The sequence below is a fragment of the Knufia obscura genome (genome assembly GCF_036327395.1).
Source record: "Knufia obscura strain CCFEE 5817 isolate CBS 148926 chromosome Unknown scaffold_12, whole genome shotgun sequence".
In the NCBI taxonomy this organism is placed as follows: domain Eukaryota; kingdom Fungi; phylum Ascomycota; class Eurotiomycetes; order Chaetothyriales; family Trichomeriaceae; genus Knufia; species Knufia obscura.
In genome coordinates this window covers 456,588-484,533 of record NW_027042698.1, presented here as the reverse complement: position 1 = coordinate 484,533, position 27,946 = coordinate 456,588, and the positions used below count along the sequence as shown (strand labels likewise).

At 51.3% G+C, this 27,946-nt stretch overlaps 13 protein-coding genes across 13 annotated transcripts; 6 read left to right on the top strand and 7 right to left on the bottom strand.

Moving 5' to 3' along the window:
* Positions 1 to 149: 149 nt before the first annotated feature.
* Positions 150 to 2,159, top strand: GPI2 (glycosylphosphatidylinositol anchor biosynthesis; the record flags this gene model as incomplete). Its single annotated transcript, XM_064877345.1, has 1 exon — positions 150 to 2,159. The coding sequence occupies one exon, from the start codon at positions 150 to 152 to the stop codon at positions 2,157 to 2,159; it is 2,010 nt and encodes a 669-aa protein (XP_064726847.1).
* Positions 2,160 to 2,688: 529 nt separating this feature from the next.
* PMZ80_008948 (uncharacterized protein) lies at positions 2,689 to 4,314 on the bottom strand (the record flags this gene model as incomplete). The annotated part of the gene is made up of 2 exons (XM_064877344.1): positions 2,689 to 4,095; positions 4,291 to 4,314. 2 exons carry the CDS (start codon positions 4,312 to 4,314, stop codon positions 2,689 to 2,691), a joined length of 1,431 nt encoding a protein of 476 aa, XP_064726846.1.
* A 481-nt stretch (positions 4,315 to 4,795) lies between these two features.
* On the bottom strand, positions 4,796 to 6,552 carry PMZ80_008947 (uncharacterized protein; the record flags this gene model as incomplete). The annotated part of the gene is made up of 2 exons (XM_064877343.1): positions 4,796 to 5,346; positions 5,397 to 6,552. The coding sequence occupies 2 exons, from the start codon at positions 6,550 to 6,552 to the stop codon at positions 4,796 to 4,798; spliced, it is 1,707 nt and encodes a 568-aa protein (XP_064726845.1).
* Positions 6,553 to 7,293: 741 nt separating this feature from the next.
* Positions 7,294 to 8,493, top strand: PPE1 (Protein phosphatase methylesterase 1; the record flags this gene model as incomplete). Its single annotated transcript, XM_064877342.1, has 1 exon — positions 7,294 to 8,493. The coding sequence occupies one exon, from the start codon at positions 7,294 to 7,296 to the stop codon at positions 8,491 to 8,493; it is 1,200 nt and encodes a 399-aa protein (XP_064726844.1).
* A 367-nt stretch (positions 8,494 to 8,860) lies between these two features.
* On the top strand, positions 8,861 to 10,677 carry MAE1 (NAD-dependent malic enzyme, mitochondrial; the record flags this gene model as incomplete). Its single annotated transcript, XM_064877341.1, has 2 exons — positions 8,861 to 9,391; positions 9,442 to 10,677. The coding sequence occupies 2 exons, from the start codon at positions 8,861 to 8,863 to the stop codon at positions 10,675 to 10,677; spliced, it is 1,767 nt and encodes a 588-aa protein (XP_064726843.1).
* Positions 10,678 to 10,947: 270 nt separating this feature from the next.
* Positions 10,948 to 11,563, bottom strand: PMZ80_008944 (uncharacterized protein; the record flags this gene model as incomplete). The annotated part of the gene is made up of 2 exons (XM_064877340.1): positions 10,948 to 11,252; positions 11,311 to 11,563. The coding sequence occupies 2 exons, from the start codon at positions 11,561 to 11,563 to the stop codon at positions 10,948 to 10,950; spliced, it is 558 nt and encodes a 185-aa protein (XP_064726842.1).
* Positions 11,564 to 12,679: 1,116 nt separating this feature from the next.
* On the top strand, positions 12,680 to 13,114 carry PMZ80_008943 (uncharacterized protein; the record flags this gene model as incomplete). The annotated part of the gene is made up of 1 exon (XM_064877339.1): positions 12,680 to 13,114. One exon carries the CDS (start codon positions 12,680 to 12,682, stop codon positions 13,112 to 13,114), a length of 435 nt encoding a protein of 144 aa, XP_064726841.1.
* A 219-nt stretch (positions 13,115 to 13,333) lies between these two features.
* Positions 13,334 to 14,287, bottom strand: PMZ80_008942 (uncharacterized protein; the record flags this gene model as incomplete). Its single annotated transcript, XM_064877338.1, has 1 exon — positions 13,334 to 14,287. The coding sequence occupies one exon, from the start codon at positions 14,285 to 14,287 to the stop codon at positions 13,334 to 13,336; it is 954 nt and encodes a 317-aa protein (XP_064726840.1).
* A 565-nt stretch (positions 14,288 to 14,852) lies between these two features.
* Positions 14,853 to 15,419, bottom strand: PMZ80_008941 (uncharacterized protein; the record flags this gene model as incomplete). The annotated part of the gene is made up of 2 exons (XM_064877337.1): positions 14,853 to 15,278; positions 15,399 to 15,419. The coding sequence occupies 2 exons, from the start codon at positions 15,417 to 15,419 to the stop codon at positions 14,853 to 14,855; spliced, it is 447 nt and encodes a 148-aa protein (XP_064726839.1).
* A 1,588-nt stretch (positions 15,420 to 17,007) lies between these two features.
* On the top strand, positions 17,008 to 19,860 carry PMZ80_008940 (uncharacterized protein; the record flags this gene model as incomplete). Its single annotated transcript, XM_064877336.1, has 1 exon — positions 17,008 to 19,860. One exon carries the CDS (start codon positions 17,008 to 17,010, stop codon positions 19,858 to 19,860), a length of 2,853 nt encoding a protein of 950 aa, XP_064726838.1.
* A 979-nt stretch (positions 19,861 to 20,839) lies between these two features.
* SWR1 (swr1 complex component) lies at positions 20,840 to 25,705 on the bottom strand (the record flags this gene model as incomplete). The annotated part of the gene is made up of 1 exon (XM_064877335.1): positions 20,840 to 25,705. One exon carries the CDS (start codon positions 25,703 to 25,705, stop codon positions 20,840 to 20,842), a length of 4,866 nt encoding a protein of 1,621 aa, XP_064726837.1.
* A 535-nt stretch (positions 25,706 to 26,240) lies between these two features.
* On the top strand, positions 26,241 to 26,776 carry PMZ80_008938 (uncharacterized protein; the record flags this gene model as incomplete). The annotated part of the gene is made up of 3 exons (XM_064877334.1): positions 26,241 to 26,324; positions 26,374 to 26,685; positions 26,735 to 26,776. The coding sequence occupies 3 exons, from the start codon at positions 26,241 to 26,243 to the stop codon at positions 26,774 to 26,776; spliced, it is 438 nt and encodes a 145-aa protein (XP_064726836.1).
* Positions 26,777 to 27,176: 400 nt separating this feature from the next.
* On the bottom strand, positions 27,177 to 27,822 carry PMZ80_008937 (uncharacterized protein; the record flags this gene model as incomplete). The annotated part of the gene is made up of 3 exons (XM_064877333.1): positions 27,177 to 27,311; positions 27,409 to 27,710; positions 27,777 to 27,822. The coding sequence occupies 3 exons, from the start codon at positions 27,820 to 27,822 to the stop codon at positions 27,177 to 27,179; spliced, it is 483 nt and encodes a 160-aa protein (XP_064726835.1).
* Between the last annotated feature and the right edge of the window lie 124 nt (positions 27,823 to 27,946).

Genomic DNA, 27,946 nt, shown 5'->3' with positions numbered 1-27,946 from the left:
CCACTGCCAGAGTAAACATAATCCTGGCACTCGATAGTAGTCAACACTTCATGCCTACATTCGGTTCTATCCAAGGAGACGCGGTACAGCAGTCGTCGGCCGACACCACAACCACGAGATGATCTTACGGTAACACAGATTGGCGCAAGATGGCGCCGCCAGCATCACCTACAGAGCCCGAACCCTCCTCATCCTCTACCAATACTCCTATTGCGACACCATCCCCGATACCCCCACCTGTGCCTGTAGAAACCCATCCAAATCGGATCAGACCTTCAGTTCAGCTACAGAAATCGCCTGATCCGTCGAGACTTGCGCCGGAAGATGCTCTTACTCCGCCACGACTGCGACCGATTGCATCGCTTGATGGAAGTGTCGTCTCTTCTTCGTCTGCCGCGGCCAGAGCGGCAGCCGCAGCACTACGTCCCGCAGTAGCCTCGTTGCGCAAGCCGCCGGCTATACCGCCTGTGGCAGCGCGACTAGAACAGGAAAGACGAGCGGCACGTGCAGCACGAAAGAGACACAAGCCGCATGTGTGGAAGAAGTTGCTATGGGTCAAGCAGAGAGGATACCCAGACAACTACACCGACCCTGCTACATTCTTGGAGCATCTACAGCGGAACCCAAAGCTAAGGCCATACGATTTTTGGCCCCTGGTGGCCGACTCTATGGTGATCGTGCAACATGTGTGCTCGATGGTGGTGTTCGTATCAGCTTATGCAGGTATCTATCAGGATCGGCTCAGTCCTGTTGCTGTTGTGGTATGTGGCACCATCGCCACGGTTGTAGCGTGGGTCATGTGGGATCAGTGGAAGTGTGAGGAGGAGTCGGCGGTAGAAGCACAGTCGACGAATGATCCGGCCAGCGCGAACGGCATCAATGGGCACGCCCTCAAGCCTATGCCAGCTCCGCTCGATGATAAGGCGAGCACGAGTTCATCGAACGGTTCAGGCAGGCCTCTGACCATCAGTGACCATTTGAATGGATCCGCCAATGGCGCTGCCAAGAAAGGACTCGGGTTGAGCCTGTCCACTTCGAATCTGGCCGCAAAGAATGCAGAGCATCAAGCCCAAAGTCACCACGGCCCATCACTTTCGAAGTCATCGTTCCTGTCCATCTCGCCCATCGAGCCTCTGGCCGACCGTGATGCCATGCCAAACCTAGACGGCGCTCAGGACCACCAAGTTCACGGAGACATCCTCAGTCGCGTTTTCTCGCACAAGTCCCAGCCAAGTACAGCCTCGTTTAACTATATCCCACAATCACCCACTACACTTCCTCCCACCGTCTCTCCGCGCAATCAGGCACGACTCAAGACCTTCAAATCGGCCATCCTCATCTACTTCGCCCTTCTCGGTCTAAGTCCAATCCTCAAATCACTCACCAAGTCAACCTCAAGCGACAGTATTTGGGCTCTCGCAACGTGGCTGCTGATAATCAACATCTTCTTCTTCGACTACGGCAGCCAGTACGTACCTTCATCAATCTCAAGCCAAAGCGCAAGCACAGCCGCCACTCCGCCCGCAACCATCCACGCAAATGGCACACTGCACACCAAGGCCTCCCAGACCTCTTTCACGATGCCAGCATCTTCACGCGCACCACTGACGAGGACCAACACAGCGGCTTCAATGGCGCCTCTTGCACCTGTCACGACTTCCACCCCAGCAACGAACACTCTGCCTCCCCAAAACACATACCCGTCTTCCCTATCAACTAACGCAGCCGTCATGGCCTCTACCGTCCTAGCCTCCCGCCTCCCAACCACAACATCAGTCTTCAGCCTGACACTCTTCTCCATCCAAATCTTCGGTCTCTTCCCGCTCTTCCGCCGCCACCTCCGCAGTCGCTCATTACCACTCCACACCATGCTCACGATCGCCCTCGTGCTCATGGCATCAGCTGGGCTGGGACTCATCCTCTCACAATCTTACACGCATACATACGGCGACTGTGGCTTCTGTCTAAGCTGGATACTGCATGTATTCGCGAGATCTATGGTCGGAATCTTGATTGGTGGGACAGGGACTGTTGTCGTGATGGGCGGATGTGCATGGTGGCTGATTAGTTTGCAGAGGTATAAGAATGTTGTCATTGGCCCTTGGGATCCGGCGCGGCCGATGTTGGCTGGTGGTGGGAGGGTTGGAGATGGCGGATGACGTAGGAATAATGCTCAGTCTTTCTGTCTTTCACTTTCGCTGGTGCAGTCCCAAGGAAGTCACAGCTGATTCTATATAATGTTGAACGTGAATAGTCAAGACTTACACGCCTGCGAGCTAAAAAGGAGGTCATTGACGGCGAATTTCTTAGTATCACGCCTGCGTTGATCCGACCTTGCCACGTACTTCCTACCGTGACCAGCGCTGCTACAACCAACAACGTAGATTGCACGCAACGTTTCGCAACAAATGTGCATATGCTAAGCTCACTTTATTAGGTGTAGCTTTACTTATCGGCAGGTGAACTAGAGGTGGTATAGAGGTGGTATAGAGGTGGATCTTCGTATAACTCATTGCCCCTAGTCTATTTATACATCTTAGCACTGTTGCGCAACGTTTACAACGCTACAAGCTCGAGGTCAACACAACGCAACAAGGCGTTGTGCTGTCTTCGGTTGCGTTGTTGGTTGAGGCAGCGCTGACCATGACGAACATCTGCTTCATCCTATACCGTCTTGTCTAGTCTGCACTACTTCGAGCTTTGAGCCCTACGATCCACGTGGCCTTCATCGTTACCTCCAAGTATCCGCATGAATCGTTGCCAGACGGCTAGCAGTAAGCCGGCAACAGTGGCAGAAACGCCACGCACATCGGCAAGTGTTCCAGTCTTCGTGTTCTGCTCGGAACCATCGGCACCTTGCAGCGAGGGTAGCATAGCCGGCGGCCGGTCTTGTTGATCATGACCACCTTTGTCAGCAGCTTGTTCCTCCACACCCTCACCCACCAGATCAGCTATGTGGATAGCCTCCCTCTCAAACCGAACCTTAACGAAGCTCCGTCTCTCCCCAGACTCTAATCTATCAATGAACTCTTTAACTCTCTCGGCTTCCCAGATGTTGTCAACTAGCATCATAACGTTTGCAAAGTCTCTCAAAGCTTCTGACTTGCGGTACATCTCAACCCACTCCGGGCAAATCTGTCGCATTTCCTCCAGAAACACAGCCTGTAGTTGTGTCTGCTGCCACTCGAATTCATGTTTCCAGAACTGTGGCTCCTTGCCTTCGTTGTCGAAGCCGCTCTCTTTTGTCCTCTGCATGTATTTGTCTTGGTCCATATCGGCATAATCTTCACGGTTTGGTTTCTCATGGCGTGGCTTCGCGTAGGGGGCAAGGACTACGGGAAGCTCACAGCCTGCCCAGAGCGGGACCGCGGAAACGTTCTCCCAGTCAATGATGGCTGTAATCCGGGCAGTCCTAGGATCGATGAGAATGTTGTGTGTTGAGAGATCTGGATGGTAGAGAACGGTGCCAGTTGCGTGGACGTCGCCGACAGCATCGAGGCTTAGCTTCTCTAACACTTCTGGCAAGTGCTGCAAAAGGTACACGATGTTGTTCAGGACAGGTTCGTAATCGCTGCCCTCGTCCTCCTCGTCACTTTCCGAATCTGATTGAGATGCCGCCATATCTTCGTCGTAAAGGCGTTGGGTCTCATTGCGCATGAGCTGCAACAAAGTGCGCATCCAGCTGTTCGTCGAATCGAATAGCCCTTTGTAGATCGGGTCCCTGACACGCTGATACCAGAGAAACTGGATGGCTGCCATCGTACTAGGCGCAAAGTCTCCGTCGGCAGTCTTCTGCAGACCCTCAATGGCCGAAAAACAACGATGGAATAACTGTGCCTGATATACTGCCAGTTGTCTAATGACTGTCGATAATTGTGCTGACGATAATTTGTTCCGGCGTTTACTAAGCAGGATGCCGGGCATGAACTCTTCTAGCATGTATTCGTACCCTATAGGGTTTCTGCTGGATGTGCTGTATGCGTATACTTGCGGAATGGGAACGTTTGTCTTCGCTCTCAGGTATTCGAGAGTTGCGATCTCACAGGCTGTCTTATTGTGTGGATCGACAGGGAGAGAGACTCGTAGGATGTATTGCTTGTCGTAGTCGATATCATGAATTTAGTAGACCCGAATGAAGAAGCCCTGCGCCAAGAATGTGACCTCAACGATCCGTACTCCTTGCACTGTAAGTCATTGTAGTACAACCTCTTTCAAATTATCAAGTTGTAAATCTCGTGTCCACGTTGGGTAGACCATTGCTGGTAAAAACAGGTGACTCTTCCATTGCACCCCAAGCTGCGAATCCATACCCATATTGGGATTTGGTTGCGAAGTCATGGTCTTTCGAAGACCTGGTAGTCAGGTTTGGGATCTGTCCTCGATAGTAGCAAAGTTTCAAGAACTCTTTTCAAATGTTTTGTCACGCGGAGACCGTGTTCTGTGGAAGCATTCGATTGTTTGGATGCTGCGGGCAAGTGTCAATACAATGCATAAACAAAGGCAGCACAATGAAGATTCACTCGGTCTCTATCTGTTGTAGTGAATGCCAATAGTGGTCTGACCGTAGATAATCTCTGCTGTACACGATTAGTGCAACTAAGTTTGCTTGCTGCATCGCGGTTTTCAAGAAGGTACCCCGTCGGTAGAAAAGCATGATTAGTTCAAGATAAGGAGATCCTGTTCGCAAGCCCATTGATGTACTTACATACGCCGACTGAAATGTCATAAAATCGCCAATTACACCAAGCGCTTTTGCATTACAACCATAGGCTCCTGGTCAAACGTGATGCGACCATTATGTTCCTGAGCCCTTTGTTTCGTCTTGCTTCCCGGACCACGCATCCTCTTCGGACATCTGCGGCTTCATTCCGTAGTTGTAGAGCTTTCCAAGCCAGTGTTCGAGTGCGTCCCGACCCTCCTTTACTCGCCAGATCTCTTCCGATGGAGCCTTTTGAACAACCTCCCATCCCAGAAGATTGTCGGTAATTTTGGTCAGATCCTCTTGCTTCTTCTCCCAGTCTGAATCAGTCTTCATGTGTCGTCCACTGCTGATGACCACCAGCGGTACATCTGGCTGCTGAATGTTCCTGGCGGAAGCCACTTCGCTCTTAGTGAGAGACTCTGCAACTAGATTCTCTTGTAGTTTGTTCTTGATGAACTTGCCACCCTGGTAGGATGAGCCTCCATATACACGATCTTCCTTCGTTCGTCCTTTGAACAACGCTCCAGCGAGTCTGTCAAAGCCCAAGGGAGAAATGACGCCTCGGCCCCAAAGGATAAAACCTCGACCGGGATCGGCGACACGGTGCAGTAGATCTTCGTGAAGGGCGTCGATTTGCATGATACCTAAGGAATATTAGTTAAGAGACCTTGTAGCCTGTAAGAACTCGACTTACCAACGATATTTCGCACATTGCGAGCGGAGAATATTCTGCTGTAGATACCTCCGATGCCTGCGCCGACCAAGATGTATGGACCCTCCTCTCCTTTGATAGCAAGAGCTTCGCTGAGAGCATTGGCAGACATGCCACCTGAGTGAGGTGAAGGGGCGTTCTCAGAAAATGCAATGCCAGGTCGGTCCCACCAGCAGTATCTGTCGATGGTGCCGTTCTGTTTTGCATCGTAGACCCAGTCCTCGAAAGTGTGCTCGACAGGCATGTAGCCGCCTTCGAGCAGGACAGTTGGCTTGGGCGAGCCATCCTCATAGAACGTCACATTGCCTTCGCACGCAACGTGAACCGCGTACTTGTCGCCGTCTACCAAGAACTTCTCGCCTGGGAGTTGTAGCGTTGCATCTCGCGATCGAAGAACAAGGACGGCGGTAAGCAGGATCACGATGATCACGTAAACGACCATGATGACTGTGGCTACCATGATGGCTAGCCACTCCTTCAAGGTCCTTCGCGTCTCTTGCCGTCCTGTCAACCTTTCCTCTTCTTCGTGCTTGCCCCATGTGACTGTACGATTTGCGATGACGTTGTAGAAGCCGATAAGTGCAGCCCAGACAACGGAGGCGATGCCAACCCAGCCCTCTTCCACCCGGATCTGAGGTACCGCGAGAATGATGATCATGTCGATGAGCAGTAACACAGAAATGGACATGCTCAAGATGCTCATGGCTGAAGATGGCACAGCGAAGAAGATGAGTGCGACCAAGATGTTGCCGATAGTCAACGTCGTAAAGGAGAAGTCGAAGAAACCAGAGCCTCTTGAGTTGAATTTGGGTGGGCTGACGAATATCGAGACCAACAGTAACACCCACCACAGGAATGTGACGACGAGAAAGACGACCTCGAACCATCTCAGCGCACGAACACTCCATAGGTTGTAGGGTGAGACTGCGGGATCATCTGGACTCAGATAACCTTGCCCTCTTGGCCGCTGCTGCTGCTGCTGCTGTTGTTGCTGCTGCGGCAGCAATCGAGTCCTTTCATTCGTGTCCTCTGATTGTCGGGGGTCATCTCTTGTCGCAGACGACGAGGTATTGGGCCTCTGTCCATCTTCATCTTGCTCGTCCCCGTCATTTTTCTTAGTGCCCCAAAGAGACACCATTGTAGCGAGCGAAACGTTACTCGGTGCTCTGTACTAGAATCGATCACACGTTTTGTTGCAACGAACGTAAAGCTGTGGCAGACGTGCTAGAAAAGGTGAGAGCGCCTTTTGGTCAAATAACAGAGAATTGCCTACGTCCTGCGCAGCGAAGCTCGTAGAGGCGATAAAGGTACGTCTAGAGCTCAATATCAACCAGGATAATTTTCCTACAGCAGGATCGCAGTGTCGACTGGCAGAAGAGGAGTCGAGCATGAGCTCACTCATAACATGGGTGATGACGTCTATGCTGGTCTAGCAAGCTCTAGACGGCCGGGTTCTCAACGCCGCTGGCTGCGCCTAGCTCCACTAGATAGGCGACCGTCAATCCTCAGGCCGATGAAGACACTTCTTCACACCATTTCGGGTCGTTGCACACGCCCATGCTTGATGAGGCATCCATGCTATGGTGATATTGCAACCCTAGCTCATCAGCTTTTATGATGGTTTGCGAGGGAATCATCAGATTTACCACGGTCATAGTGACATAGACTAATCCAGTACTCACCGTGGCTCTCGTCGCCTATGCTCGCACATGCGCTTTTGATCGCTTACAGGCGATGCGCTAGGTAATCTTGAAAGTCTTGCTTGGCGGTGACTCTAAGCTACTTTTAGCTCAGCGTCGACCCACCAAAACACGATCGAACTTCAGCCAATTCGCGTCTCCTTCGCCTCGTGACACCCGAACTGAGAATAATACCAACCATGAGCGCCTTACAGAGATCATTTGCTAAAGCCCAGCTGCAGAATCTACCTCCACCACCTGCCGTCTTTGACGAAGCTGAAGAAGACGCTGCAAGTGAAGAACATCCTCCACTCTCGAAAAATGGTTCCTCCTCTTCAGCTTCTTCAACCGGGACTATCACGGCTTCTGCTGACAAGAACTTGTTTGAAAGGCCGACTGTGAGGCAGCACCCCAGGTCACAGTACGAACCATTACCATGGCAGAACTTCTTCGAGCAGGAGATCTTCTTAGACGGGGATGATATTCGATCTCACACCTATTTCACACCACCTGCAACTGCAGAAGCACCACTCTTCTGCTTTCATCATGGAGCGGGAGCCTCGGGGCTATCATTCGCGCTTCTGACCTCGGCTCTAAAGGCTGCGTTGCCAGAAGCTGGTTTTCTATCACCAGATTGTCGCGGACATGGTCAGACCACAACAGCGACTAAGGACCTTGATTTGAGCCTGGAGACACTGGCCACTGACCTAGCATTCGTTGTCAATGCAACATCAGCCAAGTCTGGATGGTCAAAATTGCCGCCAGTTGTGTTGCTAGGACACTCTCTTGGTGGTGCCGTAGTCACAGAGCTGGCTCATAGAAAGCTGCTTGGTAACTCCGTGCTTGGCTACGGTGTACTCGACGTTGTCGAAGGCTCGGCTATGGATGCGCTGCAGAGCATGGAGCAGTACCTTTCCACTAGACCAAGGTCATTCCCATCCATCTCCAGGGGCATTGAGTGGCACGTTCGGTCAAGGACATTAAGGAACAGCAATTCGGCTCGTGTCTCTGTGCCTCCTCTACTGACGCAGAAAGCTGATAACGACGACGTGCCATTCACGTGGCGAACAGATTTATCGGCTACGAAACCCTTTTGGGAGAAATGGTTTACCGGTCTTTCCACAAAGTTTCTGTCTGTACCTGGTGCAGGCAAATTACTTATACTGGCAGGGACGGACCGACTTGACAAAGAGCTTATGATCGGGCAAATGCAAGGGAAATATCAATTGCAGGTCTTCCCTGAATCTGGTCACTTTGTGCACGAAGATCAACCAGAAAAGACAGCTATGGTCGTGGCCGACTTCTTTAGGAGAAACGACAGAAGTACATTGGTCTTGCCGCCGAAGGTAGATGATCTGATTCGGCAAGGCAAGCTGAAGCCCGTGCATCAAGCAAAATGATGGTGTCAGTCGACTCGGACAACCAAAAGGTGTTTCAGTAGCTTGAGGTACTAAGGAAGTGTAGCATTCAAAAGTACTTGCAGCTTTTCTGAGCTTCATAACAACGATCGAAGGCATTGGATCGGAGCACATGCTGCAGCGGGTGGCACCTGCATCATCTTTCCGACCAATGACGTATGCTCAGGATTTTCCTGTTAACCCAGCAGCAACGATGCACACCGCAACGCTGATTGAGCAAGCAAGAATGCACAGCAGAAGCATTTTACGGCCATTGAAACGCGCTTCATTCATTCATCTATCTGAGAAGGACACCAATCTGATATCGTACAAGCCTCGACTTCGTCGCTGGGCTTCCGCCAGCTCCGACATGGGCAAATATGATCATTTGCCGCTAGCGGACAAAGGTCCGATCAATGTACCTTACACTGGAAGAACATTGATCAGCGATAGCTACTACAATAAAGGCACAGCATTTTCGCACGAGGAGAGGCACCATCTTGGGCTTCATGGCATGCTACCAACAAACTTGCAAGTATTAGACCAGCAAGTCGCTCGTGCCTACGAACAATACTCGTCGTTTGAGACTGATCTCGAAAAGAATACCTTTATGACTTCTATGGCTGAACAGAATGTTGTCCTTTATTATCGCCTTATACAGGACCACCTCAAAGAAATGTTCAGCATCATCTATACACCAACAGAAAGTGCTGCCATTGAAAACTTTTCGAGGATATTTCGGCGGCCAGATGGGTGCTTTCTGCCTATTATCCACCCTAATGAGGTTGAAGAACGTCTTAGCAAGTTCGTCGTGCCAAACACTGACGATGGTGGAATTGACTATATCGTCGTGAGTGATGGTGAGCAGATACTCGGCATAGGAGACCAAGGCATCGGAGGGGTACAGTTGAAGTATGAAGATGATGATATTAAGATTCTAATTTTCCACAGGTACTTATTAGTGTTGCCAAGCTTGCCATAACTACCATATGTGCAGGCATTCACCCGAATAGGACACTCGCTGTCGTTCTTGATGTCGGTACGAATAACAAGAAACTGCTCGATGACGATCTCTACCTAGGCTACAAGCACGAACGCGTTCGAGGCAAGCAATATGATGAATTCATCGAGAAGTTCATGAAGGCAGCAAAGAAGCTCTTTCCTAATGCGTATGTTCATTTTGAGGATTTCGGCGTTCACAACGCTCGGCGGCTACTAGACCAGTATCGGCAAAAATATGCTATCTTCAATGATGATGTCCAAGGAACTGGTTGTGTCACACTGGCCTCGATTATGGCTGCCATCAAGCTGAGCAAAACGAAGCTCGGTGACATCAAAGTCATCTCTTTTGGCGCAGGCAGCGCTGGAACAGGAATTGCGGAACAGGTAGCATCAGCGATAGCCTCTGATGCCGGCATCACTAAGGAAGAAGCTAAAAAGCAGATCTTTCTCATCGACAAACAGGGCCTGCTTCTTGACAGCGACGACTCGCTCTCTGTGGCTCAAAAGCCATTCGCACATCCGTCCTCTGACTGGTCAGCGCCAGAATCAGAACTCAAGGATTTGAAGTCACTCATTAGCAAGATCAACCCAAATGTCTTGATCGGCACGTCAACTGTCCCTGGTGCGTTCACAGAAGATGCTATTCGAGAAATGGCGAAGCACGTTGAGCGACCTATCATTTTTCCACTCTCGAATCCAACTAAGCTGCACGAAGCACAGCCAAAGGACCTATTCAAGTGGACAGACGGCAAAGCATTCATCGCAACAGGATCTCCCTTTCCACCAGTCGAGCACAACGGGCAAAAGTACGAGGTCGCAGAATGTAACAACAGCGTGTGCTTCCCTGGCATCGGTTTAGGTTGTGTGCTTGGACGGGTCAAGCTACTAACAGATGAGATGCTCGTTGCGGCTGTTTCCGCCCTGGCAGATGAGGCACCCGCTGTGAAGCAGAATGACCCGACGAAAGAGCTGTGTCCAGGTGTCGAGGCAGTGCGGGATGTAAGCGTGAAGATTGCGATGGGTGTGCTGCGACAAGCAGGTAAGGATGACTTGTTGGGTGTCAAGGATGTGCCGTTGGAGGACGACAAGGAGCTTGAGGAATGGATCAGGGCGCAGATGTGGCAGCCTGAGTACAGAGAATTGGTGCTTGACGAGACGAAGATGAGGGCGAAGGCAGATCCTTGATTGATGTGGGAGTCGTTAGTAGCACGAGGTACAGCTGCTTCTGTGGCCGGAGTGAAGTGGCGAGCACTGTTAGATGATAGCATGGTACGTGCAAGCAGTCATAGTGTCTTATGTAGCAAATGACCCGCCCAATCGCCGACATCCGACGTCTATCCAACCTAGCCACTACCGGAAGCAAAGTACGGGTGCGTCTGGCTGTTTATATATCGGCTCTGGATCAAGTCCATTATGCTAACTTTTAACTAGCTGGCAGCGTTACTATCGTCAACCCTACAACACCTGATATGCATCATAAATCACCTGGCCGCCCGACCGCCCCGAGCTCGCGATGAAGACACCATCATTTACCCAACTGTACCTGGGATCACCACATTCCATCTTCAAGTTCAGCCTCATCCGGAACTGATCAGCCCTGATTCTGGTATCCTCGCCCAACTTCGCGAGCACCTCTCGCTTGCCTGTCCTTGTACCCGTCGTCTGAACGTATATTGTCGCACCATCATGCGTGAGAAAGTTGTACCTCGTGTCCAAATGTGCAGTCTGCATATCGTCATGGTCATTGACGATCTCCCAGTCTATGAGTATAGGATTAGTAGGCTGCAGGGATCTGGTCGATGGTAGGCATAGTCATACCTCCGCCGCCAGGCAAGATCTCGCCTCTCATTCGAGGACCTTCGAAGCGTCCGCCCTTGAATATGACGGTGCTTCTGTTGCCGTAGGGGCCCTTGCCGACGTGTCTGAACGTTTCCATGTCACATTCTAGGTGGAATAGAAATTGCAATAATGGGGAGGGAAGGGTGTAGTCTGGCCTTGTCCATTTTGTGTTCGTCAAGGAAGATACGGGGTGGGCTGGCTCCACGGTCCCGGGCTTGACGTTTGTAGTCATTTTGTAGGAGTAGGGTGGTACGGTGTTCGTTCGTCACGAGGCAGGCATTACCGGTACTGTACCATCGACTCCAAGTTGTCTTCTATCAAGCTCCCCCACGGCAGTTTCGGGAGAAGAGCGGCAGCTGCCCTTTGAGTTTGGAAAGGAGAAATTCGGGTCATGACGTAGAGTTCAAAGATTGAATGACAAGGCAATTGCGGTCGGTATGAAGCTGTCATGGACTCCTAAGTCCACAGACACGAGCATCGAGTGTTATTAGATCGCGTCGTCAGTGCCCAGGATTCTTTTCGATGAGAAACGATGACTATATGTGGCATATAAGATCTTCACCGAACACGATATAGCACATTGCTGCCTCAGGCATTTGACCTAGTTCTGAAACACAGGCAGTTCGGAAAAAAGCACGTCCTTCATCAATTGAATCAATTATACGATTATTCAACTTCTGGCATTGATATCGTGCGCTTGAGTGAGCGAGCCTACAGTCGGCACATACTCTTCTATGTTGATGCTGATCCTTTTTGACAAAAGAGCGCCGGCTCGATGCCAATGTTGCATCGATGTCACCCCTGTCTCCAACTACGATACAGGGCTCGGACCTTCACCCTCAAGCTTCAGCACTGCGGTAGTCACACTTGATGCTTGAATTCGAGATTTCGAGTGAGTTCTGCGATCGAACTTGGTCAGAATCACCAGCGCCATGCATATCACCGTCCAGCCCAGCTCTTTGTTTTTAGCCAGACTTGCCCTTCTAGTGGAATGTTCATATTTGACATTGTCAGCCCGGCCATGCGCGATGGCCAACCTCTCGAACAACATTTGCCCGACCGAGTGCACAATATGAAGCGCTATGTCTGAATTTAGACCTGTGCGGTATACAACGGCGACAGCCATCTGAAAGAAACAATTGCCAGTCATACCGAAAGCGGTTGATCTCAGAAGTCATTGTTCTCGACTTCCATCACTCTCGCATATAGTCGAAAGTAGGCACAGGAGTCTCAAACCACTCAGCAGTCCCCTTTCCTGAAAACGCCGTCGAGATATTCAGCAACACACAAGCCAACACTAGCACAAACACCCTCACACCTTCCAAACAGACTACCACTACTACTCACCATGCAGTTCCCAACCACAACCTTCCTCGCCCTTATCGCAACCCTCTCCGCAACCACCGTCCTCGCCCACCCCAACCCAAACCCAAACAACGACCACCTAAACGCCCGCTCCGTTCACACCTTCGACCTCCCCCTCAAAACCACCGACGACCAAATTATTCTCTTCCACGTCCCCGCCGACGGCCACCGCTACGCCGTCGCCGACCTCACCGCCTCGGACGCCGAGTCTGGAGCCGAGGCAGACAAGACCGCCGAGGCCACTGTGATCGACTGGAATTATTACGACGGCGACTACTGCTGCAACGTCCAATTCAGTAACGGTTATGATATGGGAGATATCCTGGGTGGAGGCTTCCACATCGAGCCGGCTGCTAGTCTTGCAGCGGCCAAATGCCAGAAGATGGTTCAGGGGACGTGTGTTGCTTGGCCGGCATAGCGTGACAGCTTACTTGTCCAAAGTCATAGTGAGATGGTGATAGCTGTCTGTAAGGCACATGATGAACACTCTGGAGATCCGTACCATCTAGGCCTGCCGCGTGACGCTGGTCGCGATAGATATGATAATAACACTGGTTTGAAACTTTGAACTTTGAGGTCGTCGAATAACCAATCCTACTGCATGCCCACAGCGGCGTATAGCTATCCCCAAGCACCTCTAGAGCCCGTCAATATTGTCGAGGAACATCTTCCAGTCCTTCCGAACATGATCCTTTCTTTCTTCCGCTATGAGTTCCAGTGCTGCCTCTTGATCTTTCATCGTCAATGCCTTGAGCGACTTGACGGACTCGCTCGTGAAAACAGTCTCATATCCCATGGCATCCCAGAGCAGATAAAGTCCATGCCAACAAAGGTCGAGCCCGAGGCACGTAATCATGTAGATAGTCTCCTCCCAGTCTGGTTGCTTCTGCATGCCAGGAGGATACACAAAGGACAAGCGCCGTCCCGTAAGAGCAGCCGCCAATAGTGGCTTCCTCAGAATGTCATTGAACACAGTGATCTCGGTCAGAAGCTCGAAGCTCTTGTTGAAGAACCAGAATCGATAGAGTTTCATGTAGTCTCTGGAGCCGAGAAAGCAAATGACATCCCACGCACTATCTCGAACCAAGGTTATGGTGAGCTGCTTGAGGTTCGGCAAGCCCTCCACGCTAAGCTGTTTCTCGTGGGTAGGCTGGCGCATCTTTGACAGCCATGGGTACCGGCCGACTAACAAGTGCAGCTCCTCGAGTGTGATGTTCAAACGCCTAATCCTGCTTGTCAAGGTAGAGGGTATTGTTCGCGACAGAACGCGGGCATACTTGGCGAGGGCCAGGCGTTCTAGACTGAACTCGCTTTCCGTATAGACCATGTCTTCGATCTCGGCACAAATCTTCTTGCAGACGTATGCTAGTGGATGAGGAGGTGCGTACTGACATCGGAAGTACTCTCCGGGAATGACACGGAAAATGCGGTGCTCGGTGGGAGTATCCGTGGTTTCGACACGATAGATGCCAAGTCTGTAGCTGTGGAAGACTTGCTTGAAGATCATGAGTCTTAGCTCGGTTGGAAGGCACAGTAGGCTTGTCGGTGCGGCGGCCTCGTGGTCGTCGAGGATTATGCTGGAATGAGCCATAGTAATCGGTGTATATCTGGTCGCTGTCGTCCGAGCGCAACTAGAGGTAGTCGAAATAGACTATGAGTTTCAGTCGCGATAGTCAATGGTAGATTGAGGCACTTCTGTATCAGAGTGGCTCAAACTCAGCAGTCATAGTGAGGACGAGTGTAAGGTAAGGAAAGAGGATGGAGTACACGGCGGCAGGACTGAGTAGGACTAGGGTGATACTGTCAAATTGCGAGTCCGTCTCTTTGCACAAGAGTGAAAACAATGGACTGATATAGCCACTTCTAGCTCAAGGTGTTTCTTCAACATAGGCAAAGTGCACTATATCCTGCTTCGTGTCAGCACAAACAGACTCAAGCTACGTTATGGGCAAGCACGAGGGACTTACCGAGTCCTTCTCGTCACCGACGTCGACTCTGTCGCACCTAAACTTCCATCCGCCCTCACCACCCGCTTCCATATACTTAAGGTAATCCGGCGCACCAGGACTGTCAGTGTTATCGGCGATGACCACACTACCTTTTCTCAACAGACCCAACTGCTCACATAGTCTCAGGTCAGGTACATAGAACTTCTCCTAGTGGTCCAAGAAAAGCACATCAATATGCTCAATGCCTTTCTCAGCTTTGAGGCGCTTCAATGAATCGCCTGATCCACCTTCCATGACTTCAAGTGTCCCTGACAGGCCAGATATGTCGGCGAAGCCTCGAATTATCTTGACGAAGTCCGGCTCTAGTTCCATGCTGAAAACTTTCACTTCACTCACGTTCCCCTGAGAATTCTGCTGGAACTTTTGCAACATAGTAGCCCACGCAAGCGCACTCTTGCCAACATAGCCGCCCAGCTCGACGAGTACCTTCGGCTTAGGGTCGAGTTTGGCAAGTACCTTTTCTGTGGCATCGAGCTTCCGCTGTGAGAAGATCATTAGTCGTTGAATGTTGTTGACATGGTAGTCAATGATGTCCATCATTGCTTTGGGGTTGTTTCGTAGCTTCGATTGGTCCTGCATTTGACATAGTCGTGCAGTGCTATGCCATTGGCATGCTATGACAATTAGCCCATCGCTCGCGAGCACAGTTGACCGCGACAGTCACGAGGCGCACTGCGACATCACAGGACTCACGTAGTTTGGTGGGGGTGCCATGATTGGTCCTTGCAATATAGAACTGCTTAGTGCTGGTATAGACTATAACGAGATTCCTGTCTAGCGACGACCTGCTACGCGAATGCTGCTCATATAACAGCTCAGCTTACGAGCGAGCAAGTCTGACCTCGGTCGTATCGCTCCATAGTCGTGGTGAAGGCTCGACCGACGACCACACTGTGCTCTGTATGTAGACCTTGCTGAGCTACTATGCGCTCGCAGATCATGGTGCAAGGGAAGACATTTTGTTCGATGCGTCTTGATGCGCGATTTCGAGCACTGTTGATGAAAACGAGATCATTTCAGGGGAAAGTGCTGCCATCTGGCTCATAAGGGCGATTACGTAGTGGACTATGCCTTTTTCAGTATCGCGTAAACAGCTTCCTTACGTAATTTCGGTCGTTCTCCTGAAGCATGAGCTAACCTAGCGAGGCGTTTGACGATCAAATTGAAACATTTCGGTTTGCGCAACCGTACATTTCCTCGACTTCCATCCACCACAACTTCTGTTCCTTCCCTCTGATTCCGATGAGACTTGCTATAGTAACGGTACTGGTGATTAAATACATGCTCTACCAATTTTCTGCATAATTTCACAGTGTGTACGTTGCGCATGAGCTGTGAACTGGGGACGTGCTACGGTTGCGCAAACTAAAATGTTTCCATTTGATCGTCAAACGCCTCGCCTAGGTAATTACCAAAATCACCTTGCGGACAGTCCACGTTACCACTTCGAGTTAGGTCTTAATGAGATAGAGCGGCAAGCTCGATAGTTCCGCAGTTGCAGGACAACACTCTGTGTAAATTTCGCGCTCACGAGTACCATCTCCGAACCACACTAAGAGACTTCTGTAGGCTTTCACGAACGATGCAGTGCTATGCAGGGCGCAGAAGGAACAGCTAGTACTAGCCGAACGATTACCTACCTATCTCAGCTAACACCATGAATCGCTGATAGGTTTCAATCTGTTACGCCAAACAAGGACGAGGTACCTACCTCCGAACCACCGTGCACATAATGTCGCCTTTGTCGCTGCAGCCTGCTTGGCTGCCCAGGGGGTTAGCATCGCTTCGAGGCACGACCACTTGTTCGCAGCCTTATGCATCAATACCCAAATCATCAAGGCGTATCCGCCCTCACATGCTGACCTTCCGCTGGTTTGCGACGTGCCGTCTCCAAGCGCTTCCGACGTTGCTGTGCAAAGCATAGTGGAAGTTCATAAGAAATTTCGCTCATTGGTTGCCGAGCATCTTGCGAGCTTATTGGCTACAAGATCCTGGAAGCCTTCACCGGATTACTCTACTGCCGAAGCAGCGCCTTGCATATACGCAGACCACGGTTTCGATGTATAGCATACGAACACGCTGGGTGAGCACAAAGGCTCCTGTACCGATCGACGATCTATGACTCTTTTCATGCCATACTTTGACAGCAACAGTACAAATGGATTGTTTGAGAACACGAGAACTGTCCTTCCGGATTCAGATTCGACTATCATATCGGTCCAGTAAAGCCGGTGCATAGCATCCAGTTCTCATAGTTGAATACTGCCATTCTCGAAGCGTGTAGCTTGTTCTGCAGCCAGCAATGGCCATGACGCACCGTAACCGGTACCTCAAGGATTGCCCCACGACTGTCTCCATCGACGTTTCTGGAAGCACAGAAGGCCTAGTCCGCCGGCTGGAAATCAGTGACAGCAGGACCATCTACTCACTGTTGGAAGAGGCGGCCCCCGGGAACTCTTACGCCGTACCTTGGTCCAACAAACCCAAAGACCATCTCTCTTTACGACATGTCGACAGAATTTCTCGTTCCGGCGGTGGTACCGCACCTACAACGATGTTGACAGAGCCCAATCTATTGCTTTTGAAAGAACGTACCGACTTATGGTTCTTGTTCACTGACGGCATGATTGACACCGAGGAAGAAGTCAAGAAATTTGCGGAAACTGTCTACGCCAATTCGCTTCATAACCTACCATGCGTGGTTGTTGTTTTCGGTGACCAGAGTTCAAACCCGACACAATGTGACATTTCGGTCGGTCAAGCACTGATCAGTCGAGCGCCGAACTCCATCTTCCTGTACCGTGACACCTCAGATCAATCAGCCACCTTGTTCATATTTGAAGCTAGAGGGAGCTTTGATCAATTTTATGTCCGCAAAGGCAAGGACAAACGCCTGAACCGAAACTCAAAGTGGAACGATTTGAATAAAACCACCTACCAAGAACTTTTCAGCATCTCTGCCATTCGCAAGACCTCACTCGAGCCATACCAGCTCATGCTTCACGATCACACAACAATTGACATCAGCCGCTTGAACCGAGGCGTACTGGGACACGAGGAGGTCACCGCAGTCTTCGCCTCGAATACGAACCTCAAGTACCTTGTTCTCAATGCAAGGAACAGCGGACAAGAGCAGGAACTGAATGTCTTCGTCCTGACGAATCGGCGCAGCCCAGCACTAGAACGAACAGTTGATCCGAATGCACAGAGAATTGTCAAAGCTATCGCCTATCACGAACTGCGTGACCTGACCCGTGCTCGGGAGGTTCTGCAAGATCTCCACACGCGAGCCCAGCGTGACTTTACGAACCGCCTTCTCTGCGACAATCGAGCTGTGAGCAGAGATCGAGCTGTCCTTTCCGTTACACAACGACTTTACGAAACGATCGACAACCATTCAGCTCGACTCTTCGAGCCAATTGTTCCATCAGATGATCAGGACCCTCTACGTCTCCTACCTCAGTTGCTTGCCATCAAATGGTATCAGATCCCTACTGATACTGAACGGTTCAAAGGGACATGCCCAATCTGCGACATTGACTCAGGTCGCAGACCTTTGTGCTTGCTCATACAGGTCTGCGCTTCCGTGACTACTATTGGTGAGGCAGTAGCCACTTTGCGAGCCATCAAGGATCGCACGATCATCTCCGACCTCATCTGCTGCGATGCATGCGGCGAGCAGCTGATTGGCAAGCAGTCTGCTGATGGCACTCACACATTCAAGACAGCGGTACCGCTAATACGTCATGACGCCGAACTGAACAATAAGGCGCAAACAGCGACTCTAGTCCGTGGCTTGGGTCAACTGACAGATGCAAAGAAGGTAGACGCAGTATGGAACTACATCGTAGGCCTCACTTTGCAACACCACAAGGCAATCCTTCAGTCGGTTGTCGACGATGTGTCATTAGACGAAGACGATACCAATAATGTATCACATGCACAGGGGGCGCGTTCGGAGTTTGAGCGCTCGCAGATTATGCTTGAAGCACTTCAATGGCTCTCTGGCATGGATTCACCAACTCGCGACAGACTTGCATCAAGGACCGTTCAGAAGATGCCTATCTCGACTCTTGAGCAGACAATACCCTCGCCTCTCCAGTTTTCAGCATCGACTATTCAGTCGCGGACTCGAGATACCGGAGCGTACGCGCCCACGACACAGCAACGCACGACGGAACTCCCATCGTCTCCACTGCCGAAGAACCCCTCTTCAACATACCAAGTCACATCTGGGAGCTCTTTGCAGAGCACCGCTTCTGAACGACATCCAGCCGACCCACATTCTATGCCGTTGCCGAGTGTAGCACCATCGACCAGATCCGCGAGCCTCGATAAGCCTTACCCACACTCCACAGTCATGTCACCGTCTCTACCATCGAGGACCGCCCTCTCAGCACGGCGAGCCATTCCCGAGAACGAAAAAAGAGCAGTCCCGAAGCCTTCATCTGAGTCAATTTTCATGCCACTACCGGACTCGTCCCCCTCAAGCAGATCCACGAGACCCATCGATGAGACTCACACACACATCGCTGTCACAAAGCCTCCAACAGATCACCGAGTCACCGCGGAGAATCCTCTGCAGAAGCCTTCTCGACCATTTTCTACGCCATCGCCGGAGTCGTTTTCCCCAGCCGGCTCCAGAGAATCCTTAGACGACCCTTCAAGTCACTCCACAATCACGTCCCCGTTACACTCACTACCATCGAGAACCACATCTTCAACACACCGTGTCACTCCCAAGACCCAGAAACCTGCCCAGAGATATCTTCCTGAATTGACCTCTACGCCATTGCCGCGTGCGTCTCCCTCCACGAGATTCTCGAGGCACCCCGAAGACCCTCTTACACATCCCACAGCCATGGAATCGTCTCCTCGAATGAATACACAACCACGATCTCGGAACAGTACCGCAGCACCAATACCAAATCCATCCACCCCAACGAGAGCCCCGAGGCAGCCCAACAAGGCTCCTACCCATCCTACAGCCACACGACCGCCTCGACCTTCAATGAATGCACAACCACAGCCCCGAGACAGTGACGCAGCGCCATTATCAAATACATCCAGATACACGAGCGTCAATGAGCCTTATACATCCTTCACAGTCACAGAATCGCCTTCACCCCCAATAAATACCCAACCACAGCCCTGAGGCAAGATTGCGGCGCTATCATCAAATACATCTAACCCTACAAGCGTTAACGAGCTTTTCACACATCGTTACCCTGTCATCACGGAACAGCCACCATCTCCAATGGATACAAAACCACAATCTCGAGATAGTATGGCCCCGCCATTGCAGCCTCGAGCTCGCGGGACCCCAGGCTTACAGGCTACTGCGACTGCACAGGCGCGATCTCTACGCAGCAGGCAATCGGACTGATTGTCTGAAGCCCCTGCTCAATAACTTAGTGGTAATTCATACGTGAATAATTGTACTGTACGGCTCAAGCCCTTGCAGTGCCGTGAATAAATTGCCGGATTGGTGAAACTACCTACCTAGCCCAGCGGACTGAAAGGTCCGCGAGCGCCTAAGTTTTAGGCATCAAAGGCGCGCACAGTGCCTGAAGCTCAGCTTCGGTGATGTCCGTGCTGCCCCCATTTCAAGGTGGGCGAAAACCGACATTTTATTCACGGAACAGGCTCGGGGTGTTTGCGTGCTTCAACCGTAAGTTACCTAGCCAGTGCCGCCTTTTTGCATACTGGTGGATAGCACAACATTGCATGGCATTGTTGGGCAACTACGACCCTGTCATTACATATACGCAGCTTCGGCCTCCACCACACCTTACCCACCACATACATGCGATACACCTACTACCACTATACCTGCACAGCATGGTGTGTCAGCTGCTCTCTGGCTCGTCTTCTACCCAAGTCATTATGGTATTCACTTTGACTTCCATCTGCTGTACGAACAATGCCAAAGACCGCACAGTCACGAAGCAAGTACTCCAGAAGCAGATGCAAACGTAGCGTTCCAACAAGTTGATTTCTAGTAAAACAGTATACATGCACGCTTGCAGTCCTACCTATATTCCTCAGTGTGATCCAACACCTTCTACCTCGGCCAGGACACTTCGGCCTGTTATACACACTGTGGACCTCCATCCACCACCACCACTCAAACTCTACCTCATCCTCCTCTCGCCACCCCTCTTCCGATTTCTCCCCTTCTTACTCCTATCCTTAATCACAAGCGGCGTCCCCACCAACAAATATCTTTGCACCCTCAACACATACTCATCGATATGCTCCACACCACTGCCATCACTTGTCCCGCCAGCCTCCGCAATCGCAACATTAGTCGCACTAAACGGATCAAGCGCGTTAGCCTTTGAGTTCGTCCCCGCGGGCTTCGGCTGCTCATCAAAATCACCATCATCCGCATGCTGTACTTCTTTCTCCGCGACTCGGGCAGCAGCAACATCATCTCGATCTTCCGCTTGTTCAAAGGCTGTGGCGTTGTTTTTGTCGTCGCCGGGCTTGTTGCCGAGGACGCGGTCCATGGCTGCACCGGCTACATCGTCGTCGTCTGCATCGGTATCACCGAGCATGTCCTTGTAGGTCGGCTTGTTGATGTAATCTGTCGTGAAGTCTCCTTCCTGGATGACCACGTCATCAAGTAGCTGTTTCTGATTTGCCTTGCGCAAGATATTCGACTCGATGGTATGTTCTGACACAAACCGATAGATGTGTACGTCTCTGGTTTGTCCAATACGGTGTGCTCGATCGGTACATTGTCTGTCCATGGCTGGATTCCAGTCAAGGTCGTAGAAGATGACCGTGTCTGCACCTGTTAGGTTGATGCCGAGACCGCCGGATCGTGATGAGAGGATGAAGCAGAGGATGCGGTTGTCGTTGTTGAAGCGGTCTGTTAGTATTTGTCGTTGCTCGATTTTTGTCGCGCCATCAAGGCGTAGGTAACGATGGCCGTGTATGTTGAGGAATTGTTCGAGGATGTCGAGTACTTTAGTCATCTGTGTGAAGATCAGGGCTCTGTGACCGCCGGCTTGTAGTTGTCGAAGAAGCTTGTCAAGACGTTGTAGCTTGCCGCAGTCGTACTGGAGAAGGCGTTTGTCTGGGAATGCTATTGAGAGTTTCATCTGAGCTTGGTGGAACGGATCATACTTCTGCATTGCCTGGTGTTGACGAAGTGGTTCGGCCCTGGATTCGCCGATCACCGTTACAGGCAGGTCGATTGCGACCGCAGCAGGTGTGATGCAGGCATACTGCTGTACAAACGGCTCCATTGTACGCGATCGAGCATCGAGCGATTGTACGAGGTTAAAGGAGTTGAAGATTGAGGCGCGGTCCCAAAATCTTGCTTTCGACTCAGACAAAGCGCATTCGGACAGGACTTTATCCTTCAGACGGAAGTCAATCCTCTGGAGCAAATCGAAGCCATAAGCTGGATGCTGATGATGATTGTAGAACTCATAATACATGGTCCTGTCAATATGCTGAAGCCTAGCTGAACGTGCGACGCTTTCCAGAGAAGACATGACCTCTTCTCGGTCTGCTGTTGCGAAGAGCTTACTTCTGTTGCGGACGCGCACCCATTGCCGTTCTCTCATTGTTCTGAGTGATTGGTACGCATTCCATTTCGAACTTGCAGCAAGCTGTAGCTTTGACATATTCTCTCTTGAGACTGGAACAAGCTCCAAGAAGTCAAGATCGGCACGGCTGAATGGATCGTCGTCAAACAGTTTCCTGCGGACAAGGAGGTCCGTAACCTCGAACTGAGCGGCAACTGATCTCGGCATAGCGAAAGAAGTGTTGACCGGTCTTGTTTCAAACAGGTCAGGATGATTACAGACCTTGCGCAGCTGCATCAAGGCATTGATGATTGAGAGGTAATTCCCAGAGGCCAGGGTTTCTCGCGTCTGTGCTCTTGACATGAATCCATCGTAGAGCTGCCGTTGCCGCTTAGAGAGCCGACAGAATTCGACGTGCTCGTATTTGAGAGGCATCTGCTTCTCGACGTCACGTTTTAGTCTTCGAAGCAGAAATGGTCGGATGACCTTGTGCAACTTGGCAACTTGCTGCTGGTCTTCCTGGTCGAGAACTTGCTTGCCATGCTCGAGAATAGATTGAACAGGACGTTTGAACCATTCTGACCATTCTTGTAATCCTGCAAATGCATCGTCCTCGCCTTCTTGTTCTTGGCCGTAGTGAAGGAAGAACAGCAGAGACCATAACTCTGTGAGGTTGTTCTGTAAAGGGGTGCCTGTCAATAACAGCCGAGCTCGTGTGTTGAATGTCATCATTGTCTGCCATCTTTCGGAGCGGAAGTTCTTGATGTTGTGGGCTTCGTCAAGTATCATGTAGTGCCACCTGCGCCTCTTGAAAGAGTTTGCATCTTGTAGCACGAGCTGGTACGATGTGATTACCACGTTGAAGCTGTCATCAGCCATCCAGCCACGTCTCTTTGCCTTACGCTCCTTGATATCACCATAGTACGTCAGGATCTTGAAGCCCGGCAAAAACTTCTTGAACTCCATCTCCCAGTTGAGCATGACTGAAGTAGGCACGACAATCAGATGCGGACCCCAGACCTGGTACGTCGTGGCAAGGTGAGCAAGTAGAGCGATACTTTGGATTGTCTTGCCAAGTCCCATTTCATCAGCAAGAATTCCACTGCGGCCTTTGGCATAGAGATTTGCTAGCCAATCTAAGCCTTCATGCTGATAGACTCTCAAATTACCTCGCAGAAGAGGTGGCACAGGCGTCATGTGCTTCTGACTGGCGTCGTCGAGAGTAGTAGGCTGCTGGTTCGCGTCTTGGTGCTCTACCGATGAGACCGACTCTACCTCCGCAACTTTGGTTACAGAAGTTCGAGCCGAGGCGTTGTCGCTGTGGTCTCGGCTGCTGTCCGCATCATGTGGAGGAGGGTCGGGTGTATCGTCAGGCCCGGCTACCTGTGATGTGAGCGTGGACTTTGCAGGGTCGACATCCACCGCTTCTGGTAATTCTTCAATCAGCGGCTTCTCGGTGTTAGGATCGTCTCCAGCGCCAGGGTCACCTTCGGTATCAGGCTGCACAACTTCATCCACCTGCAGCTCCACCATCTCTGTGTCCTCGTGGTCTTCGGCTTGTGCTTCGTTTTCGGGCTCTTCTTCCATATCCTTGATTTCCTTCTTCGAGAAGAGAGACAGAAGACCTCCAGTAGTTTCATTCTCACTTTCGTTGTCGTCGTTATCGTCATCATCTTCCTCGTCGTCTTCTTCATCACTATCAAGCTCGCTGTCCATGACCGTTTCTGGATCCGAATCATCTTCTGCACCGTCGTCCATCTCAGCATCTGGATCTGGTGTGGCGATGGCGTCTGGCTCGAGATCTGGCACGTTCTCGTACTTTGCTTTGAGTTGCTCATGAGTCAATGTCTCGTCAGGATCCTCAGCTTCGACTGAGCTTTCCGAGTCAGAGCCAGATGCAGACATCTGCTCGCTGTTATCACTATTGTTGTCGCCGTCGGTGTCGTCCTCAGCATCCTCAGCATCCTCATCGACGTCAGTCTCATCCAGGTCGGAGCCGGACTGCTCTGTATCATGTCTTTTCAGCATAGCATCCGTCCGATCAAGTACTCTGTTCAAATGGCCCTTGATCTTCTCCTGTTGTTCCTGCTCATATTCACGTAGGCGTGCCGCGTTGACCTCAGCCTCAACGGCTTGCCAGAGCTTGCCCACATCTTTGACCACAGTCTTGTATCTGCTCAGCCAAAGCAATCGCTGCTCCTGCTCAATCTCTTCAACAGTCTTTACTCGCCCTTTGGCCTGTTTCGACTCGACATATTTCTTGGCCTCATCAGCTAGTACCCCAGCCAGCCTTCTATGCTCTTTTTTCTCCTTGCGCATAAGAGACCTGAAGTGATGCGCATGGACCATGAGGTGATCGTAATGCGCGTATTGTCTAGGCGGCTCCGGCTGCTTCTGTAAGCCGCCGATACCTCCCAAATGTCCCGATCTTTTGCGCTGTACCATTAGTCTTTTTGCAGCCTCTTTTCGCACCTGGTCAGGGGACATGAGCGGTCTCAGGCCGGGCTCTTCGATATCATCCTGAGCAAGAAACTGCTCGAAGGATTCGTACTTCTTCGCCGGAGGTATGTTCGCAGGTGTGATGACGGCGGGTTTCGGTATTTGAACTTTGAAGGAGACCTTCTTGAGGTGCAGAGCAGGACTGGGAGGGTGAGAAGACTCATCCGATGAACTGGATTCTTCCAATGCATCTTCGGACTCGGTCTCATCTTGCACGAGCTGTTTCTGCGCTTGCAAAAGTTCTCTTTTCAATTGTACAAGTTCGGCCTTCGACTTGCCAACGGTAGATATCCGATCGGTCTTCCGGTTTGCAGGTGCCGGTTCTTTGGTCTTGGGGCTCTTGACGAGCGTCTTCTTGCTCAGCTCTTTCTTTACAGGCGGTGCTGGCGCAGGCTTTGCTCCTCTCGCAGGCCCCTTACGCACAGCTCCATTGCTGTCAACAGACGTGGCCTTCGTATGTTTCGGAGCTTCTGTCTTATGCTTCTTGGTGTCACTGTATACTGGCCGGACTGGCTGTTTCTCCGTCGCTTTGCTATGGGAGGTCCTGGTCTGTCGCTTCTTCGATGCCGGCTGTAGTTCCAATGGGATGGCGTTCGTCCTGCCTGACCGTCGTTTCCCATTCTCGAGGAAAGAGGTCGGACCTTCGGCGGCAACCTTTTTCCATGGTGGAGATGCAGCGCGCGGTGAAGGTTTGTCGTTACTGTTGGTTCCTTCTACTAACTTTCGTCGCTTCGAAGGAGGTGCATCTGGATGCTCTTGATGTTCGCTGGCATGACCATTGAGGTTGGGGGTGGCAGCGTCGTCTTTGTTCTTGGCCCATGCTTGTTTGTTCTCTTGTTGAACCTCCTCCTCTTTGACTTCGGTGCTGTTGACAACTGTGTCTTGGTCGTGTTGAGAGTGGCCGTTGGTGAGGGATGGTGTTGGCGGTGGTGACTGTGCCAAAGTGGCAGGGTCGGTCATTGGGCGTCGCGACCGTGATGCCGGTCATCGCAAGAAAATTATTGCCCAACTTTGTGATTATGCGACTTGCATGCTATATCAGTAGAACGATTCAGATGGTAATTTGGGTGTCAGAATATTCGTCACTGCTAGTATAGTGCCTCTGCGAAGTTTCAAGTGCACCACGATAATTCTGGGTTGCTGACGTGGGTTAGGAGCTTGTCGTCGTCAAACACTGGAAGAGAAGGAGGGAGCCCGGAAACGCAGGCAAGTGCGAAATGCCACCGAGTGCTCTTGCCCTCTTGGAGCCACAACAACTGCGGCGCATCAAAGCTATGACAAACGCACTTCCCCATATTTCCCGCTCTGCCAGCCAATCAAAGCTAGAGTTATTGCTTAAACCCATCGACCTCACGTCAAAGGCTGTGACCACTCGCACTCGACCTTGCACCCTCACAGTCCACCGACCAAACGACAACACGTGCGACAGTCGAGATAGCCCATCATGCTGTCTCGACAAGTTGCCCGGCAGGCCTCGCGCCTCGCAAAGCCCACAATGGCCCCGCGACAAGCCCTGAAAGCTCCCTTCTCTACGACACAATCCGTACGAGCCCTGTCCGAAGCAGAAGACCCAAATATGGTACGATGAAGAAGAGGCGGAAAATTAGTCAGGAGCTGACACATTATAGAACGGCGGCTATATTAATCCCCCAAGGATCAACCGACAACACAGAGATCCCTACGGCGACTGGACCGACAAGCAAGAGCGAAGGAATTTCGGCGAACCTGTGCACGAAGATGAAGACATCATGGGCATCTTTTCGCTGGAAGAGTACAATGTCATGACCGGAAAGATGGGTATGGCCATGTGGGCTTTCTTCTTGGGTTGTGTGGGTGCTCTCAGCTTTGGTGTTTACGCGACATACCCGGACAGGCCGAGCGCGCCGAGGACGTTTGAGGGCGGTTTGGAGGAAGAGCTTGGAGGTCCTGGTGCACTGAGGGTGAGCTCTTTCTGTGATCTCTACTACAGGCGTAACTAACAATTTCCAGGCTTTCAGATCGGGTGACGAAGCTCTGGGGGTCAAGTTATAGATCAGCAGTGTGCAAATGAATGGGCGGCGCAATGAATCTACTATGTACAGCTTGAGAACTCACATTCCACGGCCATTAGCCCCGGTACATCAGCTTCTCTGACTCTTCTAATGGAGCTTGCTCACACTTGGAATCCCGTGGTCATTGTTCGCCGAGCACACGAAGACATGCGCATCGTGTAATGTGCAGGTCCAGCCAGATCTTGATGAGCGGACATCTGGCCTCACAACTCCACCGCCACTTCATGCAGTGCTCCGTGGATTCATGGCCTTCAACCAGCAGCACTTTAGTATATCTGCTCTTCTGCCCAGACCGTGAAGTTCTCACTGCAAAGCAATAGCCTCAATCTCAACCTGCAACCATTCATTAGCACCACCACTCAAATCCAATCCCAGACCCATCACATCAAGTCACTCACCGGCACCCCAAAAGGCAACTCCTTAACCGCAACACAAGTCCTCGCCGGCTTATGACTAAACCACTTCGCATACTCCTCATTCATCTCCTTGAAATGTGCCATGTCGTCTAGGAAGACCTATTGTCATGTCAGCACATCCCATTACTCACTTAAACCTCCCCTGCATCTCCTTGCCCCATCCCATCAACTACAGCAGAAAAATGGGAGGACTCACCCCAACCCTAACAACCTTCCCAATATCACTCCCACCCGCCTCAAGAATCGCCTTAACATTCGCACAGCAAGCCCGCGTTTTCTCGGCTATACTCCCCTCGATGAGCTTCCCCGTATTATCGGCGGGTAATTGGCCGCTGATCCAGATTTGGCCTGCGGCTTTGATGGCTTGGGAGTAGGGGGCGGCGGCTGCGTGGGTCGGGTTAGTAGTTGACACCACACAGACCAGTGGTAGATCTTGTAGTAGCTGGGGTACATCGAGCCACTCCACAGCTCCGCGTACATGCCGCTTGTCACCTTGTTCTGTGCCGGGTGCGTGTTCGGTTGTGTGAGATGGAATGAGATTTGCGGGATGATCAATTCACTTACGAGGCGGACCCGTCTTCGTAGAGACTTTCTCGAGTTGATCCGACATTTTGATGGTGCTCGTGGTTGAGAGGGGACGGATAAGCTTGTAGACTGGTACAATGGCGGATAGCTGGGGTCTGGTGAATCTGGTGAGGGGCTTGAGACTTCGAGATAGGCTGGTTGACATGTAG